Raw genomic sequence first — 26,129 nt, 5'->3', positions numbered from 1 at the left:
GGCAGCCCCATGCTCCCCTCTCCCTTACCTGTGAGAACAGAGTTCCATGATCCTAATGACAGCTGCTCCCTAATAGGACATTGGGAGGAAGGTGCGTGACGCCGGCTTAAGAAGGGAGCAGAAGGAAGGAACAAAATGGGCACCTCTTCCCTTCTCTTACGGAGCTACGTCTTTTCCATGCTCGCTCACTTAATGCCTCTGAGTAGCAGGCCTATTTGGATCCCCTGTACAGGTGCAGGAATGGGGGTGGAGCGAGGATGGCTCTTCGCCCAGGGTCGCTCCACTTGGCGGGCAGGGCTGGGAGGATAACTGGGTCCTGCACTCTTCCTGTGGCCCACACGGCCTCTTGTGGGAATGGGGCTTGGGCTCAGGGAAGAGACTACGAGTCTGAAAATGGTGGTGGTGCCCACCAGGCCCCTGGGGAAAAGAAGCCAAGCTCTGCAGGTGGCAGAGAGGTCCCAGACAACTTGGTGGGTGGCCTGGGCCAGGTAGGGAGCCTCCCTGGGACTCAGTTCATTTGTGTATCCAATAAGTAATAGCAAATATTTACTGATCACTTCCTATGCCAGGCACTGGTCCACACGTATGCCATGTGTTGGCTCATTTAATAGTCACACCAAGTCAGTGGGGCAGGTACTTTTATACAGATGAAGAAACAGAGAGAGGTGAAGTAACCAGCCAATATTGGGGGCTAAGAGGCAAAGCTAAAGGTCAAACCTGTGAGTCTGACTCCAGACACTGTGCTCAAGTCACTGTTCCAGCTACTTAGAAAGTAAGGACAGGAGAAGAGAAGGAGAGCCCTCGCAGGGCAGTCAATGGAAACAAAGCCTCCTTAGGCCGTCCTGAGCCCGGAGGTTCATATGGAAGGCAGGTGGGAGCGAGGCCAGGTGGAGAGGCTTGAGGGGACAGTAGGGACAGAAGAGCAAAATGGGCTTGGGCAGCCGAAATCCATCATGCTTCAGGCAACTGAAGGACATTGATTGGCTTTTGCCATAAATAATTTCATGCCAGCGATCACACGACAACTCGGCATTACTGCACGTTTGTGACTACGTTTAATCTGGGACAAGAAATGACACTTGGGCACCCGCTGTGTGTCAGGGAGATTACAGACATTATATCATCTAATCCCCACAGTGCACCTTGTAATATAGCTATTTTAATTTCCGTTTTACAAAAGATGAAAAGGAAGGTTAGAGAGCTTTCTGGAATTCACCCAAGAACATGTAGGGATAAACGGAAGAGTCAAGAATCAGGTGGAATTCAGCCTGTTCAGGGCTCATACCCTAGCCAGTATTTATTGTAACTCCCTGGCAGGGAGATGAGAATGAAAGGTTAATCCCACAACAGCCACTGTGAGGTAGAGCTCCTTCAGACCTTACCTTACAGGTGAGAAAATGGACATAGAAAGATGAGTCATTTGCTCCAGGCCGCCAGCTGGGAAGGCCTGCACCTGGAGTTGACCTAGGCTTTGGGCTATGCAGTATCCACAGTCTGTTGTCTTGCTTCTGTACCTGCAGATCTGATGCAGGTGGCCTTGCAAGGCATCTGGCCAAGCACCTGCTACAGCATCCCTTTCTTCTGTTACCTACTTCCAAACTGCTCAGCAACCCCCTTTCTGCCCAGCTCCTCCAGGGCAAGCTATCGGGCCACTCCTAAGTTATTGGGAAGGAGGATCCTGTCCAGTGGTCCCTGAGCAGGGATATTTTAGACAGCACTGTGCACTGCACTGGGAAGGACCCTGCCTGGATCAACAGGCTTGGATTCTACATCCGCCTCCACCAAAGACTCAACCCACCTCATGATCATCTGGGACATACCCACAACCTGTCTGTGCCTTATTTTCCCCATTGGTAAAATAGACACAATCATAACCACAGTTTTCTGTAAAAACATATTCAAATTCATAAAGCTTAGCCTATAAGTGAAAAAGTTGATAAATTTGGCTGCTTGAAAATTAAGAATGTATGCATCAAAAGATAAAATTGAGAGAGTAAAACAAGCTACAAATGGGGAAGAGATATTCTGATACATAGTCATCAAATAACTAGTATCCATAATTTTTTAAAAAATCAACTTTTCTGATTAAAAGAGAAAAACTGTCAGATCTGTGAATGTGAACTCATTTGTAAGTAGGATCTTTGAAGGTGTTATCAGCTGAGATGAGGCCAAAGTGAATTAGGGTAGCCCTAATCCAGTATGACTAGAGTCCTTATGAGCACAGGAAATTTGGGCTGACAGCTGATGCAGAGGGAGAGAGACAGACAGCCATGTGATGGAGGCAGAGACTGACTGCCAGCTATAAACTTTCATGGGCACATGGCCTGTGCCCCTTTGATTTTGGACTTCTATCCTCCCAAACTGTGAGACAATAAATTCCTACAGTTTAAGCCAGCTAGACAGTGGACAAGCCTGGGAAACTGGGACAGGAAATGGATAAATGGGCTGAGATACACTCATAAGAAGGAGCACTCTAGAGCAGTGAAAAACAATGAGCTCTATCTGTACATTATCAACACAGATGGCTCTCGATGTGATGTTGAATAAGAAAAGGCAGTAAATACCTTCAGGATGATTCTATTTATATAAATATAAAAACAGGCAAAACAAAGTATGATAGCGGTAGTAGGAATGAGTTACGTTTTTTGAGGACTCAGCCAGAAGTTTTGCAAAGTTCTCTGTTCTCAGGGGCTGAGCAGCTTTGCCCAAGGCCTCCCACTGGCTTAGTGTTAGAACTGAAAATTGAATCCAAAGCTCGTGTTCTTAAACACTTTGCAAACCAACTCCCAGTGGCCTGGTTTTGGTGATGGGCAGCCCAGTTACGTCATTTACACGTACCTCCAGGGGTGGTTTCTTAGGCTATGTCTAGCTCTAGCTGATGATCTGGGTAAAATTCCTGGGTCTTCTTACATCGGAAATGCCTTTTCCCCTCTCTCATAGGTGGAGGCTTGTTTGGCTAGGTATAGATTTCTAATTTCAAAATTATTTTCCCCTTAATACTTTGAAGATGGAACTCCTTAACTTTCATGCTGAGCTTGCCGGGAGAAGTGTGATGCCATCTGATTGTCATTTATTTTTAGGTTGTCTGATTTTCCTCTCTGGAAACTTGTAGGGTTTTAACCCTAGTATTCTCAGATTACACCTCATTGTGTCTGGGAAGTTACCCTTTGCACCCACCCTGCTTAGCATGAGGTGGGCTGGCTCAGGATGAGGCATTGTCTTTCTGCAGCTCTGGGAATTTTTCTTCCTTTAGGTCTCTGACTGTTCAGGGAGAAGTACCCTAACTAACCTGCCCGTGTCTCCCTCCACTTCCTAGGACCACTTCAGCCTTTCTCAACAGCCCCATCGTGGGTGCACTTTGGGTCCAGATTCCTTCCATCCATTCATCCCATTCACTATCTGTCTTTCAGAGATGTCCCCACAATTTTGTATACACCCATGGAACCCCTTGTTTTCTAGCAGCTAATACCCTTACTCCTCATTTTAAGTGTATCTAGAACTTGGGGTGGGTTGGGGGGCAGGTTGGTGTGCTCAGCCATCATCTCAAAAGACTCTTCTGAGCTGAGTCTTGCAGGATGAATGCTGGGAGAATGTAGCTGTTTTGAGGGCACTAGTTGGTGGAGGAAGCAACTCTACAGATGAGATCAGTGGTGCTCAGCATCCACGGACCACATGCCTATTTGAGAACCTGGTAAAAAGCTATGGATTCTCCATAGGAAAGGAAAAATCTCACACAAGTAACAGTGTAACACTGCTTCATGGTCTTGATGAAGCCCGTCTGTGGGCCATCTGGGATCCAAAGCCCCTCGCCTTCCCCCACTCCCCCATAATACATGCCCTGGCTTTGACCATAAGTTCCATGATGGTGGGATCCATGTCTCTTGCTCTTCATTAGATCACCAGTCCTGGCTCATGCCTGGCTCATTATAAGCACTTTCTTAATAAAAGAATGTTGAACGAATGGATAAATAAATGGAATCAGAGGAAATCAATGGACATGCATATTGGTAGAAAAGATGGTCCAAGTTAGGGTTTCATTAACTGTTAACTTTCATGGCCCGTAACTCGATGTCCGCAAAGAGCCTTATAAGGTGAGGCTGTTCTACTATATGAGCAAAGTAGACCTGGCACATTGGGATAGTTGTGGGGAACTGTGGGGACAAGGAGCTCAATGACAATCTCATTCTCAAGTTACTTTCTTATGTACAAAGAAGAGTTTCTTGGAGCAGCCCAGGAACCTCTGAGGTAGACACAGGCCTACGGCTGCTGATGGCCTTTCAACTCAACACACCCTACAGAGACCAGGTTTCACAATCCTGCCTGCACCCCCACCACTAGCCTTCCCCCCTCCCTCACATGTCTGCTCTTCCCCCACTGGTCCTCAGAAATGGTATTGCCATCCCCCCATATGCCCAAGGCTGATACCTGGAAAAATCACCTTTGAGTATTGGAAGGAAACCTATACCCATGCAACCTAGATATTGAACATTTCCACTGCCCCCGAAAGTGCCTTCTGCTATTTCCACTAACCCTTCCTCCCCACTCTGCCTGAGTGTCCCACTATTCTGCTTTCTATCACCCTAGTTTTAGGTAAATTTTGACCTGGTCCCCTTGTCAGGACATTGCATTCATTTTCACCTGCTCCTGCCCCAAATTTAGCCCCCATTGGGCAGCCAAAGAGGTCTTTTAAGAGTGCAGAATGGAGAGAATGGAGCATATCTTAAAACCTTTCAGTGACTTCCCACGGAAACTCCAGATCAACCTCAAATTCCCTTCGTGTCCTCCGAGCCTTGGTGGATCTGGCTCTCCTCCCTCGTAGAACTACCTGCAGTCCTCTGAATCTCTTGGCTGCATCCTCTCCTGCTCAGGGCTTCTGCCAGCTCTCCCCTCTGCCTAGATCCCCCTCTCCTCAGTCTCAGCCTTCAATGTCCCTGCAGTGGTCGGCCCAGTTAGGCTCCCCGCCTTGCACCCTCCTTGCACCTGCACCCTCCTGTGAAACTGAGCCGTGCCAGGACCACCGTCTTTCCTGAAACATGAGGGCAGGGGCCGCATCCCTACAACCCACTGCTCTGCCTCGGGTACCCAGCAGGACATTGGCCCCGGCAGCACCTAAGTGAATGAGACCCGAAGGGCATCAACTGGACCATCCAGACAGGAGGCAGTTCCTTTGCTTTTCGATCTCACAATCCTGGATATTCAGCAGCTTTCTCCTCACTTTGCACAGGCATTTGGGATATGAACCACAGTTTTTCAAGCTAAAAAGTATCATATTCTCCCTTCTAGATGTTGTTGAACTCAAATAGTGTTTTGTAACGCCAGTGGAATAAGAAGGCAGACACATTTGCATGCCATTTTCTCCAAACCAGAAACTACTGGGGCAAATGCCAAGATGGCGCCATGGACAGGCTTTGCAAGGAACCACCCAGACAATGACGGTGCCTACCTAGAGGGAAAGGCCGCCTGTGGCTAAGGATGGAGAAACAGAGCATGATGGTAGATCGCCAGGGTCAAGACCTTTCCCCCGTGCACCCTAGAATGTTTCCTGTCTAGGATGATGCAGGAAGGGGACGGGTGGACGGGAGAGAGGAGGATGGAGGGGGTACAGTATTAATGGGCCAACACTTGAGAAGACAAGCTTAGAGAAGGCACTTGCCCAGGAATGCTCAGCTAGAAGAGGCAGTGGTAAGCTCCCAGCACTTACTGCGAATCCTACTTTCCAGTCTTGGGCTTCTCTCCTCTTCCCAGGGGCCCCTTGTGACCACATGAAGGGGACAACTTTTAAGAGTTATAATAATAGGAATGATAGCCACCATTCCTGAGCGTCCAGCTGCAGGATGCTTGACTTCCTCTCTCATTCTAGGACAGCCCTGCTGCAAAATCAGGGCCATTTTCTTGTTTTATAGACCAGAAACCTGTGCCCCAGAGAGCAACAAAGTTGGATGAAGTTGGAATAGCCCTGCCCAGAGGGCACAGTCAGGTTCAAGGTCAGGATGTCTGACCTCAGAGTCCATGCAGTTTTTCGTTGCATCTCATTCTGTGCCTCACCTGGTGCCTGGCAAATAATGATAATGAGATCAGCACAAAAGCCATCAGCTAGCACTTAGCAAGCACTTCTGGAGGCTTTGCCAGCCTTACAGACATTTCCTGGGACTGGGGAGCCCCAGAAGGAGAGACTGGGACAGGGTGTGAGTGCCAGGAGCTTACTGGGGCAGGGATCCAGGAGGCAGGGGTGGGGAGGAAAGGAGTTTCCTGGGTGTGGGACTTTCAGGGACATTCCTGGGCAAACCAGGACTAGTTGGCCAACCTCGGCGGGGAAAAGAAGGCAATGAACCAGGACTTGATGCTTCTGGGAGCCCCTGGGAGACACAGGGCATGCATCAGAGGTCCCCTCCCTGCCATAAACAGGTGTTGACCTGGGTGATGGCAAGTTGGGGGCAGGGCTGGATTCCACAGCGGCTCATGGGGACCCGTGACCACTGTCCTCTGAGCGACTGCAGACTTGAGCATTCTCCCCGCAGGCTGGGGAGCCCACCCAGCGCCCCTGGGGTGCTAACACACAGCTTTGATTAGCGTCTTGGTCCACAGCTGCGTGGGCCTAGATTGTTGTTTGAGGGTTGGGGGGCCTTTGCCACCCATGCTTTTTGAGTAAGTGAAAGACGGAGATGCCTGAGCCAGTCACCTGGTGGCTCTTGGCTGAGCTGACATCCAGAAGAGGGTGGAGTGGTGGCATGGAGGGGATTCACCTGTGGCACCTGCTTGGGTGAGGTGGGGTGGGGGCTGCAACTCCACCTCTGAGGCCAGTGGTCTCGCTAACGCATTCGTCATGGCCAAGTGTGGCCCCCATGGGCCTGGACCCCTGACTTGGCAAAATCCTCTCCAGTAAGTAAATTACCCATCACCAGGCCCCCAGGCTGGGATCGGTGGCTGACACGTCACACAATAACAGATGGAAACAACTGACCTGTGTCTCTGTGTGTCCAGCAGGGCCGTTCCTGCTCTGTAGAGGTTCGTCACAGTCACACTCTCCCCGACAACTCAGGGACCCCGGAGGATGCCCCCCCTCCCCCCACCTGCAGGAACTCTGCTTCCAGAGGGGCCTTGTTTTAAAAATGCCCAGCAGCATTTGCTTTAAATAACACATTAAGGACAGGCTGATAATATGAGGCCAGCTGAGAAAAGCAATAGCAAAGCAAAGCAATAGATTCCAATTTTTATCAATGCAAAAAAAAAAAAATTACATAAGTTTATAAGAAAAGAAGGCAACACATCATCTGATCACTGAGTTAAACTCCAAGAGATGGGACATGGGCAGTTTCACGTCTCTCTATATTTTTTTCAGTTTCTGCAATGCACCTGAATCATTTGCATTCGTAATTAGCACGCCCTCGTAATGTCACAGGAAAAAAGAAGGAGGAAGAAGGAAAAGGGCTTCCTGTTCTGGCCTTGGAAGGGGGCCTGCTCAGCCTCCTCTAGCTCTTCGTGAGTGAATGAGCCTGGCCAGGGCTGTGTTAGGATTCGTGAGAAAACGTGTGTGTTAGGCGTGTACTGGGGTGCTTGGCCCAGAAAGATGCGCCGTGGAAACTGGTGCTCTATGAAATGTGGCAAGGGTTTTTTTTTTTTTCAAGATTTATTTTTTATTTATTTCTCTCCCCTTCCCCACCCCCCACCCCAGTTGTCTGTTCTCTGTGTCTATTTGCTGCATGCTCTTTTTGTCCGCTTCTGTTGTTGTCAGCGGCATGGGAATCTGTGTTTCTTTTTGTTGCATCATCTTGTTGTGTCAGCTCTCCATGTGTGTGGCGCCATTCCTGGGCAGGCTGCACTTTCTTTCGCGCTGGGTGGCTCTCCTTAGGGGGTGCACTCTTGCGCGTGGGGCTCCCCTACACGGGGACACCCCTGTGTGGCACGGCACTCCTTGCGCGCATCGGCACTGCACATGCGCCAGCTCCACACGGGTCAAGGGGGCCCGGGATTTGAACCGTGGACCTCCCCTGTGGTAGACGGACGCCCTAACCACTGGGCCAAGTCCGCTTCCCATGGCAAGGGTCTTATTGCTCTGCTCCGAGGAGCTGGGGCGCCTGCAGTCCCTGCCCTGCAGCCCTCCCCAGCCCATAGCCAAGAGAGCTCAGGCTGTTCCCTCTGGGCTGTAAGGTCTCTATTCACTTGTTGCCTCTTTCTCTCTCCCCTACTCCACTCCATCCAAGGTTCCTCTCTTGTTTGCATTTATTTATTTGTTTATTCCCTTTGATCCTCAATGCCCACTCTCATTCTGTTTGCCTGCGAATGCTCTTCCCCAGCACTTGGATGTTTGATAAATGCTCTTGAATCCATCCATCTGTCCATCCAGCCACCCTCCTGGCCACCCATCCACTTGCATGACCATCCATCCCTTCAGCCACCTCTGTCTTATCTATCTAATATCTATATCTACTTATCTATATTTATCTTTGTGAAAACCTGTACTATTATTTTTAAACCCCTGCTATTTTATTTATTTTTAAATTATTTTTTAAAAGTTACATAAATCACACAAAACCTTTACTATTATTTTGCTTGCATTTTACATTTACATAAATTTTGAGCTACAGGCTTCACGTTGTGTTGCTCTGTTTTCGCTCGGTACTGGATTTGGCCTAGGACATGTTATTGGTGAAGACCTGGCTCATTGCATCTCACTGCAGCAGCACTGTGTCATAGTTCTGCTGTCCCCTCAGGGTGGCCACCCAGGCTAGCTCCTCACTGCCCCAGACAATGCCCTAGTTAATATTTTTGTACATGTGCACTTATGGATCTTGTAAAAATCTCTCTGGGATATATTATAGGGGCAGGATTTTTGGGTCACAGGGTATATAGATACTTGATTTGACTAATTGCCAACAAATTGTTCTACCAGTGCATGAGGGCTACCATATCTTTGGCAACACTTGGTATTCTCCATATTTCTAATTTTGATAATGAGGCAAATATACAGAGTATGGTATTATTTTAGGTTTGATTTTTAACGAGTTTAATGACGAGTTTCTCTTTCTATGAACTGCCATTTCTTATTTGTGATCCACTTTTCTAGTGAGACCCCTGTCTTTTTATTATGGACCTGTTGGTACTCCTTACATATTCTAGGTATTAGTCCCTGCTCAGTTTCAGATATTGCAAGTGGCTTCTCACACTCTCATTGGTCAGGACCTTTGCCCATGCCATTCCCTATTGGCTAGAAAGCTTTCATTTTGATACAATAGATGAGAATCTTTATCTCTCCTCCTTGTTTGTATTCAGGGATCTTGGCCCTCTGCAGTTTGCGTCACAATGATATGCTACATTGTCTTCTGTTTGATTTTCAGTTTCCTCTTCACATTTAGGTCTTGAATCTGTCTGGAATCAGTTTACACATTTGTTTGGTTATTTTTCCTCTTTAAAAAGTTTTTGCTCACACAAAGTTTCAATGGCTGAAAATATGAGAAAATACTGACCTATAAAACACTCACTACATGAATAGGAAGGCAGAGGGAGGTGGCATTTCTAAAACGCTGTGCTGCTGACTCCTGGACGGGGAAGGCTGCGTCTCATCAACGGGCATCCTTCCTGGGCAGTGAGTGACGATCTATCAGTGCTTCCACTAATTGCAACAATGGAGAAGGGCTGAAAAAAATGGGCCATCAAGTCTGAGTCCTTTCTCCTAGAGCCCTTCTCTGACAAATAAAAACCTATTTCCCCTCCAGATGATACAAAATGGCCTTGTTTCACTTGCAGAGATCTCTTTGTGAACCCAAGATCAAGGGCAAATCTCTAAGCCTGGCATTCAAGGCCCAATAAGACCTGCCCGAAACGCACAGACCAAGTATCAAGCGCCTCACTTCAAGTCAGTTACTATCTGTGGAGTAAGTGAGCTGGTGCCTGAATGTCCAGCCTGCCTCCTGCCACCAAGCACGTCCAGGCTCTCCTGGAATCTGGCTGTTCAGTGGCACGCTACCACCCCAGAACTGGCACCATATGGTGCTTCCTGGGGTCTCAGGCCCCCGCTGTGCTCAGCCAGGGGCAGAAGCTGCCTGGCTTCTCGAGTAGCCTCTGATGCTGGGCCTGGGTCCTGCCCCAGAACTGACCTTTACTCTTGCGGGTAGCAGAATAATGGGTCCCCAAGACACCCAGATCCCCATCTCTGGAACCTGTGCACATGGCCTCATATGGCCAAAGGGACTTTGCAGACATGACTAAGTGAGGGATCTTGGGATGGGGAGATGATCCTGAAGGTTACTGTGACTCTCCTTATAAGAGGGACGCAGAGGGAGACCTGACCCAGAAGAAGGCAATGCAAATACTGAAGCAAGATGTTACGCCACTGGCTTTGAAGATGGAGGAAGGGGCCAGCGGCCACGGAAAGCAAGGACTACAGGAGACGGAAGAAGCAAGGAACTAATTAGCCTCTGGAGCCTCCACAGGGAGTGGCCCTGCCGACACTTTGATTTCAGCCCAGTGAATTGATTTTGGACTTCTGGCTTCCGGAACTTTAAGAGAACAAATGTGTGTTGTTTTAAGCCACCGAATTGGTGGTAATTTGCTCCAGGAGCCATTCCTCAATTCCAAGGTCCCACCTTGCTCTATCAGGGAGGACTGGAGGGCTGGGGAAATTCAGTCACTTGCACCCTGCCCAAGATCACACCGCTCATCAGAGCTGGGGCTCAAACCCAGTCCCTGACTCTAAACCCCGACCCCCTACCATGGCGTTCATATTTGTAAAGTGCAACAAACTGAACTCCTAAACCCCTCTCCATACCGCTCTGCAGCCAAGAGGAGGATACAAGAAGGAACTGGCTGGGCCTTTTCCCTCTGCACCACGGAAGCAGAAGGCTTTCTCTGGGTCTCTCCTCCATGGGGAGCCCAGGAGCATGCAGGGACGATCAAGTCCTGCTCTGCAGGCCACACGTGGCCACTGGGTATTTAAATGTCAGCAAGGGCATAGATGTGGCCACCCTGTCACAGGCGCTTTGCTAAAGATAACTGGTCAACTGCCTTTGTAAGAAAATAATTCTACCCCAAGTAATTCTATCTGTGTATCGGTTTCTCCCCCTGTGAAATGGGGCCAGTAATGGCACCTACCTCTTGAGACCATTGTGGGATTAAATGAACTAGAATATGTGACATGTCTAGAACCAGCCAGGGGCTCAGTTCCTGCTCAATTACTCTCTGCTATGGTTGTTAATCTTGGTGGCTTCCTACTGTATTAGTTTCCTGCAACTGCTGTAACAAATAACCACAACTTTTCCACGACTCTGGAGGCCAGAAATCTGAAATCAGTATAAATGGACCAAAGTAAAGGGTTGGCAGGGACACAGTCCCTCCTGGGGCTTCAGGGAAGACCTGTTTCTTGCCTCCTCCAACTGCTAGTGGAGGCAGCATTTTTCGGCCTGTGGCCACATCACTACAACCGCTGCCTCGGTAGCCATCTCTCCTACTCTTCTTCCATCTGTGTCAAATCTCTCCCCTGCCTCCCTCTTCTAAGGACCTTTGTGATTGCAGTTAGGTCCCACCCAGATAATCCAGGATAATCTCCCCATTTTAAGATCCTTAATTTAATCAAATCTGCAAAGACATCTTGTGCATATAAGGTAACTGTTACAGGTTCCAGGGAATAGGACCTGGGTATCTTTGGATGCCATAATTCAGCTGAGCACATCCATGTCCCTATAGCCATGAACCCATTCTCATTTTCACTGGTGGGGGCCAAGAAAAAGCCTCTTGAAGCCAGAGAACTTTGGCTTTTGTCCCGAACCTGTGTTCTAATTGCTGTATGATTTAGAAGAGCATGGATCTGGCGGAGCCTCACACATCTCAGTAGTAGAACTCTTGGGTGGCAGCAGCACTTTTAAATTATACCAGGGAGGGGGAGACACTGCCAAGTTCATGAGAATCCTCATCTCAGGCTCTGGTTCCAGGGGACCCAGCCCTGACAAAATATTATTTCATTTTAGTCACACAGCCACCACGAGAGCTGGGACTTGCCAGTTCATTTTACAAATCACTTAATTGAGACTCAGAAGCGTGAAATTATTCAGGGGATGGGCTGCCATGAGTCTTATGTCAAGGCTGGGGGAGGTGGTCTTTGTGTTGTCATCGACTAAACCCTGTGTGGCATGAGTGAGAACCATGGTGCCCGTCGCCAGGGTGATGGGGATGCTTGTTACTGATTGGATGCTACTCTTTGCAAGGGTAACCTGTGGTCCCAGCAGAGCCAGGGGGTAGAAAAGGGAAAATTTATCCCTTAGTGTTGGAAGAAGCAGCAGAGTGACAAGAATGTGTCTCCAGCTCATAGGCCAAAAATAGCTCAACATTTAAACTTTTGGACCAACAAGTTTGACTTGATATATAGAGTCTCCTATGTTTGAGATGGAATCTCCCTGTCCAGGTGTTTCTTCCAGCACTATTCTTTGGACATCCCCAACCCACTCTGCTTCTGCTAGTCTAGACCACTTTGCCTCCTCCAAAAGTAGGATTTCCTGCAACTCTGAGCCTTTGCCCATGCCCGTTGCTGCCAGGAATGCTCTCCAGTGCCATGGAGCTAAATTCTACACACACTTCCAAGCTGCCAGGGCTCAGTGCCTCTCCTCAAAGAAGATTCTGGACAGACTTTCACCCCCTCCAAGCCCCCAGGTTGAAATAAGTGCTCCCTCTTGGGAGGGCGGCTGTGGTTTGGTGTGCACCTGTGTTAGAGGGTGTCTCATGCTCTGCTTGGTACAACCAGCCCTGGGGATTCCCACAGGGACCCCCACCCTGGCTGTGAGCCACTGAGGGCAGGTCTGGTCCTCCCACCACCACGTCCCTGGCACCTAGCACTGGGCTTGGCATATTGCAGTCACTTGCTCTGGGTTCTGTTCCAACCCTCAGGCAAAGATCTCGGTTCTGAAAACTTGCTGAGGATGGGTGGACAGGATGAAGCCATCTTGGCTAAGGAGTGGCTGAGCCACTCTGCCTCCTGGTTAAGGCTGAGAATACATGTGATCGTTAGGGTGAGCTTAACCATCCCTCAGTCTCCCTAGCTTCACTCCTGGGAGGAGGAGGGCTGGACTGTATGGGGGAGCCCGACTGGGTTTCAAATCACAGCTCTGTCCCTTGCCAGCAAGGTGACCTTGGGAAGTCACTGCGTTTCTCTGAACTTTGGTTTCTTCATCTGTAAAAGGGGCAGTAAAGGCACTGCCTCCTGGCATCGATGGGTTAAGTAGTTCCTGGCACACAGCCAGCACTCACTGGCGTTCAAGCGGTAGGTCAATGCTATCAGCACCCTAACTGTGGTGGGGAGGCAAGATGCTGATTTGGATCTGGGGGTGCAGTTGTGTCTTCCAGCCCCCTTCAATCACGTGGAAGAGTGGACATATGAAGCTTAATTGTGAACGAAGTGTGATTTCTCTACTAAGGGGGTGGTGGGAGATCAGTGTTGAAAGAGGAAATGATTTGATGTTAATTTTCCCCATAGTAATGGAAATATTTTTAACTGATTTTCACAGTTCATTTATACATTATCTAGTTTTAAAAATTAGTAATGAATATTGGTAAACTGGAAAAAGCCATTTAAGGTGTGAAGCCAAATGAAAAGACAACTTGTTATTTTATGATGATGCCCCAGGGATGGCAATAAATGAATGTGGGGCTTTCTCTAATTCCATGACCCCTGATGTCCCCCATGGCACTTATGTTCCAGAGACAGGGTGGTAAAAGTAGCTAAAATGTAGTCAAAGGTGCTGTGAAAATTATGGGATGTATCAATCCTCTAACTCAGAGATTGAGGGGCCTGTGATGAGTGACAGTCAGAGCATGGAGTCATGGGTAGGGATGGAGTGGGGCAGCTGGGTGCGGTGCTGACAGTGGGACTTGGGCTGACATGTCCATGCCCCCAGCCTCAGCTTCCTCATCTGTAAAATGACCATGATAAGACCCCCAGGCTTAGGGTTACAGGAAGGTGACCTAAGAGAAAGCACAGTGCAGTGGCCTCTGCCCAGAGCACCTGCTCAGAAGCTGGGGGTGCAGGAGTGGCCGTCACAGGGGCCGCTGGGGGACGGCATGCCCAGGGGACAGGTCTTTGGCTCACCCAGCTGGCAGCAAAATCCCTGGATGCCCTGGGCGTGACATTATGTAATTAAACCTGAGGCTCCTGAGCAGTGGCGGGACAGGGCAGAGGGGTTTAAACAGCCCCTGAGAAGGGATGACACGTTCTTTTCAGAGGCATCTGTGGAGTCTCACCTTTGCGAGGTGGTATCACCTGGTGGGCCTTAGAGCAGGGACTGTTGACCCTCCTTCTGTGAATGCTGCTGACCCCCCTGCTACGTGGAGAACATTTGTGAGGTCCTTGTCTTGGTGCTCTGGCCCTAGCTAACCCTCTGTCCTCATTTCCTACCTCTCTCATCCTTCTCGATCACTCCTGGCTGTTCCTCCCTCAGGCCCCAGAGCCTTTGCACTTGCTACTTCTCTGGCCTGGACTGCTCTGTTCCCAAACTGTCACTTCATTCAGGTCTCTGCTTGAGTGTCTCCTCCTTCAAGAGGCCTCCTCTGACTGGGCCTTTCAGCTCAAGGACCATGAGAAGACAGGCTTTTGTTCCCACTCTCCCCCACCGCCTGAAACAGTGCCTGCAGCCTGCACACAGTAGAGACTCAACACATAGGTGCTGAATTATGGAGCAAGTGAAGGCACAGCTTCTTTGCCTACACAAAAAGAACATAGATCTGTTTCCCGAGTCTGTTGGTATTTCCTGCCAATCACTGTCACCTTTGGGACAATTTCCCCGTTAGCTGTGATTTTGATGATGACAACAAGGATGTTAAATGTGTATGAAGGTGGCAGTGTGGATTGGAACTATTATATGGAAATTGTCTAACAGTGACTAGCATGTCACAAAAATGATTAGCTTGCAGGTTTGAGATTCTGCCCTAGGTTTGCTTGTATGCCTTTGGCATTGGGTATCTCACTGCATTATGAGGCAGCCCTCGGCATTTAGGGGCGCCTTGAAGATGGTGCAGGAGGCAGAGTGGTGATTCAGGGTTTGGGCCTGTGGAGCTATGTACCTAGAAAACCATGATCCTAATCCACTCCCGTGGGTGTGAATGCTTGTAAATAGGCCCTTCTCCTGAGGTTCCTTCAGGTAAGGTGTGGTCCAGAATGGGTCCTGATCCTATTACTGAAGTCCTTATAAGGAAGGCCACAGAGAGAAGGAAAGGGAGGAGCCAGGAGGGGCCACTGTGTGCATCACCATGGGACAGACAAGCCAAGGACCAAGGAGAGCTGGCCGCCTGAGCAGAACGCCCCGATCTTCTGGGAGAGAGTGTCGCCTTGGTGACACCCTGATTTGGGGCTTCTCCTAGCTTCAAAACCATGAGCTAATAAATCCCATTGTGAAAGCCATCCTATTGCATGGTATTTATGTTAGCAATGAGGAAACAGGGTCAAAGCACAGGTTTGTACTTCTTTAGGAAGATAGGATGAGATTCCCAGTGAGAGAGGGGTGAACACCTGCTTTATGAATCAGCCATCAGAGGGCTGCAGAATCAAAGGAGACGCCATGGGAAAGAGACCCCTTGTCGTCGTCATACCTGAATGAAGGGGAAGAGGAGCCCGACAGCAAAGTTGGAGAGCCAGTTGACCGTGCCAGCGATGATGAAGGCTGCCGGCCGCTGCGATTGCTGGAAGAACTCGCCCGTCAGGATGAATGGGATGCCGCCTGCAATGTCAGAGCCACGCATGGGATTAGTCATCCTTGGAAGGTCAAATACTATTAAATCTTCAGAATCACTGATTCAGGGAGATACTGGCTGCCGTGTTCTCTGGGGGAGTAATCAGAGCCCAAAGTTACCCAGCTTGCGAGCCAGAACCCAGGCTCAGGATGCTGGCTGTCAAATCTCAGGATTTTTCTGCTAATCTTTGCTTGAGAGAATATGGAAGTCCTTGCCTAACTCACTATCCACTTGTCCACCTTAATTCCCCTTGATTGGATGGGCCATGGGTCCCTCTGCCTGAATCCACCCTGGCCAGAAAGTATCTCAATAGAGACATTGTTGCCATTTGGGTGGGACGATTCCTTCTTTTGAGAGGCTGTCCTGTGCAACTGTAGGATGCGCGTCACCCCCGACCTCCTGATGTTAGGCATGCCCCATTCATGATGACAACCAAGATTGTGTGCCCCCCGCATTTCCAAATGTCCTCGGGGGTGCCACACCTGGCCTAGATCCTATGAGGGCCATACCTTCTCCTTCCTACATGACCTGTCCATTGCCCAGAGCCAGGGCCTGGGGCTCAGCCTGACTGTGAGGTCCTGTTTGTGTGCTCACCCCGATCCCCAACCAGAGTCACCCCTCTGCCAATCAGACCGACACCTTGCCATGCCACAGACCAGACAGTGTGGGCAGTGGAAGGGGACTTGCTTTGGTGCCCTCACCAAACTCAGGGATGGTACAGAACACAGTCTGGAAATCACCAGCCTGGAGCCATTCATTCTTTCAACCCTCGGTTATTTACTGTGCTGGGGCTGATCACCCAGCAGTGGATGAGAGTGACAATGTCCCTGCTCTCATGGGACTTTTGTCTGGTGGAGAGATAAGAGGACTTATTTTATTTATTTTTAAAAACAAACAAAAAAGTGAGTGAATAATAAAGAACATAATTACCAAAAAGGGATAAACACCCTGAAGGAAGTGCAAAGGGCAATGGGGGGCTACTTTAGCAGTTGTCGGGAGAGGGCTCTCTGGGGATCAGGCTGTAGGTGTGGTGTGAAGGAGGAGATGCAGCTTGGGTAGATCTGGAAAGATCATATCAAGTGGGGGGATGGGAGACAGGGGTCCTGGGGTGAAAGGGACTGGGTCAAGGTTCAGAACAGAAGCCCATGTGGCTGAATACCTGGGGAAGGTTAGAGAGGAAGGGGATGAGGCAGTGGAGGTAAGCAGGGACAATTGGCTTCTTGTAGACCAAGGAGAGAGGTTTGCCAGCGAAGAAAACCACTAAGGGGTCTTAAGCAGCGGTTGATGTGATCAATTTGAATTTTACAGGGATCATTGCTGATCGAAGAAGGGAGGAGAGGGTGGTGTGAGCGGATGCAGGAGACTCTTGGGGCGATCCAGAAGGAGGTGATGGTGATGGCTGTCTGGGCTAGGATGGGGGCAGTGGGGCTGGAAGGCGGGGCTCGATTCAGAGTTTCTCCACCCCATGGAGGCAAAGCTTTCAGTGTGAGCATTGCATATGTGATGGTTAGGCTCATGTGTCAACTTGGCCAGATAGTGGTGCCCAGTTGTCTGGTCTGATTGTTACTGTAAGGACATTTCATGGAATTAAATCATTAGTGAGTTGTTTGCATCTATGGCTGATTACATCTAAAATCACCTGAGGAGACTGCCTTCAGCAGTGAGAGATGTCTCATCCCATCAGTTAAAGGTCTTAAAAGAAGAAGTGATTTCAGCAGTCAGAAGAGAATTCCCATTTCTATGCCAGACAGCCAGCTTCTCCTGGGGAGCTCATTAAGCACCTTCACAGGAGTTCCTGGCTTCAGTCCACCCTATGGAATTTGGACTCATCCTCACAGTTGTGTGAGATAATTTTATAAAATCTCATATTATCTACAGATAGCTCCTGTCAGTTCTGCCTCCCTAGAGAATCCTGAGTAATACAGCATACAACTCTGATCACTTGACCTCAAGATACTGGTCCAGAACACCCAACCAAGCAGCCCAGGGTCTCAGAGCCACAGAGCCAGGACCGACTTAGGTCAGTCTCTTTGTACAACTTTCAATCTTATCATCTCACTATGATGCAATCAAGCCTCGGACTTCAACAAACTCAAAAGCGACCCAGAATGGACCTTTACTCTCCGCAGACCAGGAGCCTCCAGGCCAGGTACCATCTCCATTTTCCAGGCTCCTTGACAGAGAGCAAATGATTGACATTTACTTAATTTAATTAACAGCTCAAATTTTGATTTTGAGATTTCCCGTGCTGTTACTACAAAGAAAGCAGACACTCCTTATCTCATGTTAGCTATCCAAATGTGCAAGAACAATGCTTACACATTGAAATGTGGTGAAACCAGCCTTCAGGTCTATGCAGCACAGAGGATTTCACTGTCAGAAAGTATTGGCATCACACACCCAATGGGTCTTGCAGCTAACGCTGCTGGGAACCTCACCACATGTCGCAGGGCATCCGTTCACAGCTATTTTGGGGCCGAGAGATAGGGTTTCACCTGACTTCCCTAGGTGTGATTTTTCGGAAGCATCTGTGGATAGCTTGGTTAGCATTTCGCATGTTGGCAAAGTGAGCTTACATTGTAGCTGAACATGGATAAATCTGCCCTTTGTGGCTTCAGGCCTGGGGCCATGTTTTGCTTATTGGTTATGGTCCCTGCTCTTAGCACATACATTATAAATATATTCAGGATCAATGAAAGATTGACTAAGACATCCCAGAGTTCAGGGTACATGTTCATGGGGTCTCCCCTCTCTTTTCTTCACAAACATCCAGGCCACTCCCTGATAACACATACAAATGACTGAGAATACTGCACAGCTCAATGGTGCCAGCTCAGATCCAGTGAGTTTTCATTCCCACTGTCTCTTTTTCTCACAACTAGAGAAGGTAGTGAAGTACAGTGGTCTAGAGCTTGGGTAATGGTGTCTGTGAGAAGAGGCTTACATCCTTGCACCATTAAAACTCTCTAGAATTCAGTTCTATTACTGATTAAATGAACTACTGTGTGTCTAAGTTGGTACATGGGAAGAACCCAAGTGTTAGCTACTATAATAATTTAAAACACCTCTGAATTATTTCTCCCATTTTATAATGAGTTGACCTGAAGCTCAGAGAAGGGAAGTAACATGCCTAAGGTTTCATAGCAAGGAATGATGATGATGGGGAAGATGGTGCTAATGATGAAGATGGTGGTAATGATGGTGATGATGGTGGTGGTGATGATGATTGTGGCAGACTGAGTAATGAGAAAAAAAACCCAAAACTATATTCTTAATCTTAAACCTTTCCTGTTAGAGTAAATCTGTTGTAAACAGGACTTTTGAAGATGTTTTATTTAGGTAAGTTGTGGCCAACTGAACCAGTATGGGTCTTAATCCTATTATTGGAGGCTTTATAGAGAAGGTCAAAGGGAAAAAGCCATTGGGAAGAGCAGGAAGGCAGGAGTCAATGGATGCAGAAGAAAAAGTAGAAGTCATCATGTGATGGGAAAGCAAAGGAACCTAAGGACTGCCAGCCAACCAGACTGCTACTGACCCTGGTAGGAAGCAAGCCTTCTAGCCTTAGAAACTGTGAGCCAGTAAATTCCTGTTGCTAAGCTAATCCATTGTAAGGTATTTGCCAGGGCAATGAGAAAACTGAGACTGCTGCTGCTGATGGTGGTGATGTGATGATGGTGGTCATGATGAAGTTGGTGATGGTGATGATGGTGAGGATTATGGTAATGATGATGACAGTGGAGATGTTGGTGATAATGATGATCGTGATCGTGTTATTGATAGATTGTGGTGGTGATGATGGTGGTGGTAATGATGAAGTTGGTGGTGATGGTGGTGATGTTGAGGATGGTGAGGATGAAGGTTATGATATGACAGTGGAGATGTTGGTGATGGTGAGGAGTATGATGCTGTTACTGATGCTGATGGGGATGATGATGGTAGCTATGTGGCAAGCATTGTAAAAAGCACTTTACATACACTTATCTCATTTTTATTCTCCTTAGTATGTGGTAGTTACTATTTTTATTTTCCCCATTTAACAAGCAACCGAGGTTTAAGGAGGTCAAGGAATTTCCCCTCAATCATACTGCCAGTGGGCTGCAAACCAGGCTTGTGTGACTCCAGACTATGAGCCTTAATTGCTCCACTGGGCTGCAAGCAAATCCAAGACACTAGCAATTTTTAAAATACTTGGAAGGAACTTAACAGCCTTCATGGTTTTATCTGAATGTTCTCCTAAATCCTAGAAATCATTTGTATCTCTTTTGTCTGTAGGCATTGGTGGTCTGATTTCCTAAGAGTTTCTCATAGTCTCTGCCTCTTCAAATCCAGGGTAAGATGAGAAAAAATAAGATTTGATATGGCAACAGAATGGATTACTGGTAGGTCTTTTATTTTTGTTTTTTGAAATGAAAATAGCTTTATTATTTTTGGGTTATCATAAGCAATATTTGCTCCCTTTAAAGTATTAAAGTGTTCAATACTGAGAAGTAAAAGAAGAAAACAAAAGTCTCCCTTAAACCTCCAGGCTAGAGATGACCTCTCTTTGTATTTTGATCATTGGCATTGACTTGGATGTTGCTATAAAGAATCCTGGGGTTAGTCTGATATTTCTCCTTAGGGTGACTGGGTTTTTTCTACCTGGACCCCTGAAAGAATCTTTCCTTATCTTTGAAGTTCATTAACTTAACTGTGATATTTCTAGTGTTGATTGATCTCTCTGTATAATTTATCATTAGAACATAGTGTGTTCTTTTGAGTTGCAGACCCACTCTTCATTTACTTCTTACATTATACCTTTGAATACTTTTTTTGTCTCATGTGTTGGGTTTTTTACTTTAGTAACATGATGATCATAACATTAGATCACCTTTGTCTTTCTTCCATAACTGTCATTTCTCGATGACAGTTTCTCAAATGACTTTATTCTATTTTTCCTCATAGACTTTGCATGCTCTGGACAATCCCCCCTTCCTTGTTTCCTCACTCTATCCTTTTTCTTTCCTCCTGCATTTAATGCACCATGTTGTTGCTATCCCTGTATCATTACTCCTTGTCTTTCCCATCCTTAAAGTCAGTTGCTTCATCCAGATTTCCATCTGCTTGGATATGAAGGGGATTCATCTTTGATACCCTTCTTCTTCTGGTTTGTTTTCCTTTTTAAAGTCATAGCTTGAGGACTGAGTGTAAATTGAGGGCAAAGTGGGGACGAGGTGGGAAGAAAACTTGGCTAGGACTGCTGGTATCCTTTTCTGGAGGAACTAGGTTCTATTCTCCCCCTTCTGAGATTTTGTTGTGATGTGTACTACAATCCATTCCACAAAGTCAGGGGTATAGGCGACTCCTCTGGGCTTTGACCGTTTTCCTCAAATTAAAACAGTCCTGGGAAATGGCAAGCTCTTAGGCCCTTGAGAGGCTTTTGACTCACTTTCTCACTCTATTTTTCCCCATAGAGATGTTAGTGAGAGTTCATAGGGGTTTCTGAGTCCAACTTTGGTCTTTACTGTTTTTGAACATTGGAAACAGAATGCATATGCGAATTTACTCACTCAGTTAAAGTCCAATAAAATGTCAAAATTAAGGTGTCATCAAGGCAATGCTTTCTTCTAGAAGACTGGTATTTTGGGCTCGCTGCCAGTGATCCTAGGTCCGGGGCTCCTCTGTCACATGGAAAGGCACATGGCAGCCTTTTTCTGGCCTCTCTCTTTCTTCTGGATGCTGTTGACCTGCAGCTTCTTGTTTCCCATGGCTTTTTCTCTGTCTGGATTTCATTCTGTTTATAAATGACTCCAATAATAGGATTAAGACCCATTCTGATTACACTGAAGTCACCTCATTGAGATGTCCTCCTTCCAATGGGTCCACACCATGGGGATTGATTAGGTTTAAGGACATGCTTTCTGGGGTCCATCCAGCTTCAGATCCCACATCCCCTATCTGGTTATGCCTCTTGGTAAACTTATTTTGTTTTTTGCATTTGATCCTTATTTGTTACCTTTTTGGTTTTTATTCTGGGTTCCCTCAGAAGCAGCCCCTGACAAGTAGTTTATATGTGAGTTGACCCTAGAAAACACTAGTAAGGATGTGGGGAAGTGAAGGAAATGAATAAAGGATGTTATCAAGGAAGGTACCACTGTGGGCAATTGAAGTTTAACCTAAATGGGGAACTCTGGGAAACTAGAATATATGCTTCAGAATCATCCCACCTGAGGCCCAGGGCCTGGGGTGTTTATCCACGAATGCTGTCAGTCCTTGGTTGAGGGCTGCAATTTGTGTAGCATTTTTAGCCTGATGGATACGGGATGAATGTGCTCTGGCAGCCAGAGGATGCCCTGAAGCACAGAGGTGCACATGGTAGCTGGGTACCGAGAGTGTCTGCTACTGTCATCTATTCTCTAAATATTAGACTTTAGAGGACTGTTGTAATAATTATGCCTATCAGTAGGAAGTTTGTATCTTAGATACCTTAGTGTTTGCTCCAGGAGTGGGAATATAACACAGTGGTTAAGAGTAGGGGTGGGGCTAGAAACTCTGATAAAGGTGATGCTGAAGTCTTTAGGGTTTCCCCATGGGAAGCTTGCTGGCTGGAAATTCTAGCAAGAGCCAATGTTGTTATTGAGACAGGCATTCTTCAGGTCCATGAAAGCCTCAGCTCTGGCTTTTAAGACTTCCCACTGATTGGAGACAGTCTCCTCATTTTGTATCTAGAGATGCTGCAGCATCAGAGCTAGAAAGTACCTTAGAGCTGCCCTAGCCCAACCCCATCCCCACCTTCCTAATAGGGAAATGGAGACCAGAGAGGCGAAGCGAGACTCCTTAGGTTTCAGAGGAGCCGAGCCAGGCCTTTTCATTTCTGAACTAGCCTGTTGTCTTTACTCTGTGGCCTCCCTGGGAGTTCCCAGCTCCTGACCATGCTCAGAAAGTTCCCACAGCCAGAAATGCTCCTTGGCTTTGGACAGCCTTGGGGCACCCAGGTATCTAGGTAATTCACTCAGCACAGGGCTTGTCTCCTAGAATGTGGTACAGAAGCAAGAGCGCCTCTCTCTCCTTCCTCACAGCCTAACTGCGGACACACGGGGACCAGGAAGCATCTCCCTGGCCAGGTCTGTGTGTTTCCTAAAGAAATGGAAGAGGATTCTCCAGAAGGAAGACATGAGACTCCAGGAGAACTTTAGGGGGCAGAGGGTTGTATCTAGTTATTCTCCATCCCCGCCTCATGACCTTTTATTGATCGATTGATTCTTTTGCCTGTTTATTCTGCTCCTCATGCCTCTTTTGCTTTCTCTGTACCAAATTGTGTCTGTCCCATAGTGGGTGCTCAGTGGACAGTTGCTGACTGGATCAACGGATGGGAAATGATGGCATGACAGCTAAATAGGTCTTTTAAGGATAAGTGGAAATTCATTATGTGCTCAAGGAGATGGAGGGCCATTTAGGCTGTGGGACCAGCAAGGAGAAAAACATGGAAGTGTGTTTTGTTTGGTGGGAACCTAGGCTGAGGTGGGGGAGATGGGAGAGCAGAGGCATCATCCGTGGAGGCCAAGGTTGGCAGAGGTGGATCGTGGCACATCTGGACAGCCATGCTAGGAGCTTAGGAGTTTGCAGGTAAGAGACAAGGGACTAGTAGGAGACAATTGTTACGAACGTCAGGAAAAAATTGGGAAAACGTTCACAAGAAGGTACTTCATGCTTCTCATTGTCATTAACAACCAGACTCTCTGAGTCGAACTTGAATTTGCATAGGACTTAGCTAATTTTCTTTCCTTGAACTCTGCTCCACTGAAATATAAAGTAATTTCTCTCTTGACTACCAATGAGTGTGTTTTGATGTAGACTGGATTCCAGTGGAATGTCTTTAATCCATGCCTTTAAAGTGAATTCTTACGTTTGAACACCTCCATACTAGAGTTCTGGGGAAAGAGTATTTTTGAAGGGTCTCAGGAGCAAATGGTCCATGTCAGGCCAAACTGACTCTGCTAATTCTAATTAAAAATAAGGAGCTGCCACATCCTTTTGAGTGCGGACAGTTCATTAGCAGATAAGAAACCACAATTAAAATCTATCAGACAAATCCACCAGTGAGAGATTCTGTTTGGTGAATTAGCCCCACTTCAATGACCTGTGACTTAGCTGGGCTGGGACCCTTGTACTTCGAGAAACACGGAGGTCAAGAGCTCTTGCCAGTGAGCTCTCAGGGACACCATATACTACCTTTTTTGATGAATGCTGTGGGTGTGTTGACACTTAGAAGCGAGTGTGACGGGATAAGGAAGGGTCGACTCCATGGGTTTGAGCTGCAGTGATAAGGCTAATGTGGGCTATGGGTAAGAGGCTCTTGTCTCTTTGGAGATAACCTTAACCTAAGCTGTCTGTCCTGACTTGTGGGTGTGGGAAGGTGAGAGGCTGCAGCCCTGCCCTTGGTAACCATGGCAACGACTCCAGTCCCAGGAAACAGTTTACCAATGCAAACTCTATAAACTTTAAATATTCAGGGAAAATGCAAACCAAATGTGCTAAAAGCTTATCTAAAATGTATAAAGTCCATGCTAAAAGCTTACGTAGGATGTGAAAGATATATATGCTAATTCAAATCTATTGAGAACTGAAACAAAGAACAATTTAGCCTTTCCTCTGTATAAACGGAACTCAAAATTCTTGTTCTGGGCTCAGGTTTGCAACAGAAAGCTCCCGAGTCCAGCCGGCCATCAATAAACTATTTTTCCTTCTCAAAATCATTCCTGAGTCCTGGCCTTTCTATACGCAAATAATTGAACCTCTCTCAAATTCTACAACAAGGCGTCCTGGAATAAAGCCCAGGACTCTGGGGACACCGCTCGGTACCTGCGTTCCCATTCAACTCTGCACTGGAGGCAATCACACTTTCTGGCTGCCTCCTGGTTTTCCCAGCTGCAGATTGGGTGGGTTTGTTTATTCATTTGGTGAATTAAAATCACCGAGTTCCTCTCTGAGCTGTGAGAGGTACTGGGGCGACAGCCCTGATGGAGGCACAGTCCCTGGGTGAGACAGTATCTAAAATCCTGTTGTTCCCTGGCGTAAGACCCTAGGCTGCTGGGCGGTGCTGGCCGTGCCCCACTCTTATTCCATCCCTCGCCATGGCCGGACATCCAGCTGCCAGTCCAGCAGCTCTGGCGGCAGCTCTCTCCGGCGGCTGGCAAGTCAGAAGAGCTGGGCACTGGCCACCCCTGCCCTGAAAGAGCTGGTGCATAAATACTTCTCAGAGCATGACTCCGCAGTGTGTGCACCGCAGTGTTGCCCTGAGAGCCTCGGAAGGATTAAGCTCCGGATGCCCACAGCTCCCTGCCTTTTCCTGCTGTGCTTTTCCACCCTCCTGGTGCTCTCTGAAGTCAGCTTCCAAATCAGCTGCTTTCACGAGACTGGCCTCAGGGTCTTCTTCTGGGGCACCCAAATCAGGATGAGGAGCAAACCTCTGGCTTTTCCCAGCTCTGCTCCGCCCTAGATTGAAGGCCACCTGAACGCGCCCTTTTCTCAGGACTCCTATCTGTTTATAAGCTATACTGGTTTTGAGGCAGAACATCCTGCCTCTCAGGGAGGCGTGCAGACCCAGCAAAGGGAGGTGGCTGGCCGCCCTAGTGATATCCCAATTTAGCCACTTCCTGGTTGCTGAAAGTGTTTGTTGTGCTTATGAGAACGGGAGAAAGAGGCGATCTTGATGTACATGAGGAAGAACCCAGTAGAAAGAGGAGAGAGATGGAAAACGCAGGGACCCGAACGTGAGGTCGGTTTGGGGTACTTGGAGTGGCAGGAGCCAGACTTTGGGGCAGTTTAATATGTAGGTGGTGTTGAGGTTGAGAGCCGGAGAAGGAATCCTTAACAAATTCTGAGGAACGCTAGGAACGCATCCCCCGTGGTGTCTTTTAGGATAATTGCCGATGATGATGATGCTTCTGTAAATTCGACTCCATCGAGGCTGGCTTATGGGGGAAGGAGCTCCTTCCCTTCCCTTCGTTCATCCTCCCGAAGTATGGTTTATTTTCCAAATTCAGGCATTTTGTGAGTGTAACGAGCGCTATTAGTAAACGCGTCAGGATGCCAGGCATCGTCTGAGACTGTCCCGGGCAAACTGCTGAGGAGGCAAACGAGGTCCAAGATCAAAACTCTGAGCTAAATCCCCACAGCTGGTGAGGGAGTGGCGGAGCTGGGATTGGAACCAGCTCTGGCCTTTCCGGGGCGCCCTCTCCGTCAAGGTGCACGTCTGGGAGAAAAGAACATTTTCCACAGGCATGGCCTCCTGTGCAGAATAATATCAATTAATACTCATGTGCTTAAGACTCGCCTAGGTAGATGTCATTGTTGCTGATTTGCAGATGAGGAGACAGAGGCATGGAGAGGCAAGGAGCCTGGCTCAAGGTCATTCACTGAATAGGTGCCTGAGGCAGGATTTA

General features: G+C 47.8%; 1 protein-coding gene across 2 annotated transcripts in view; it reads right to left on the bottom strand.

The window, feature by feature from the left end:
- SLC2A9 (solute carrier family 2 member 9) overlaps positions 1 to 26,129 on the bottom strand; it is a 274,455-nt gene that overhangs the window by 3,192 nt on the left and 245,134 nt on the right. For both annotated transcript variants that reach the window (XM_023587389.3, XM_058301081.2), the window contains one exon: positions 15,568 to 15,695. In XM_023587389.3, coding sequence (XP_023443157.2) covers positions 15,568 to 15,695 — 128 coding nt within the window. The remainder of the gene's footprint in view (positions 1 to 15,567; positions 15,696 to 26,129) is intronic.

The sequence above is a fragment of the Dasypus novemcinctus genome, chromosome 1, assembly GCF_030445035.2.
Source record: "Dasypus novemcinctus isolate mDasNov1 chromosome 1, mDasNov1.1.hap2, whole genome shotgun sequence".
NCBI lineage: Eukaryota > Metazoa > Chordata > Mammalia > Cingulata > Dasypodidae > Dasypus > Dasypus novemcinctus.
This window is presented reverse-complemented; position numbering and strand designations above follow the sequence as displayed.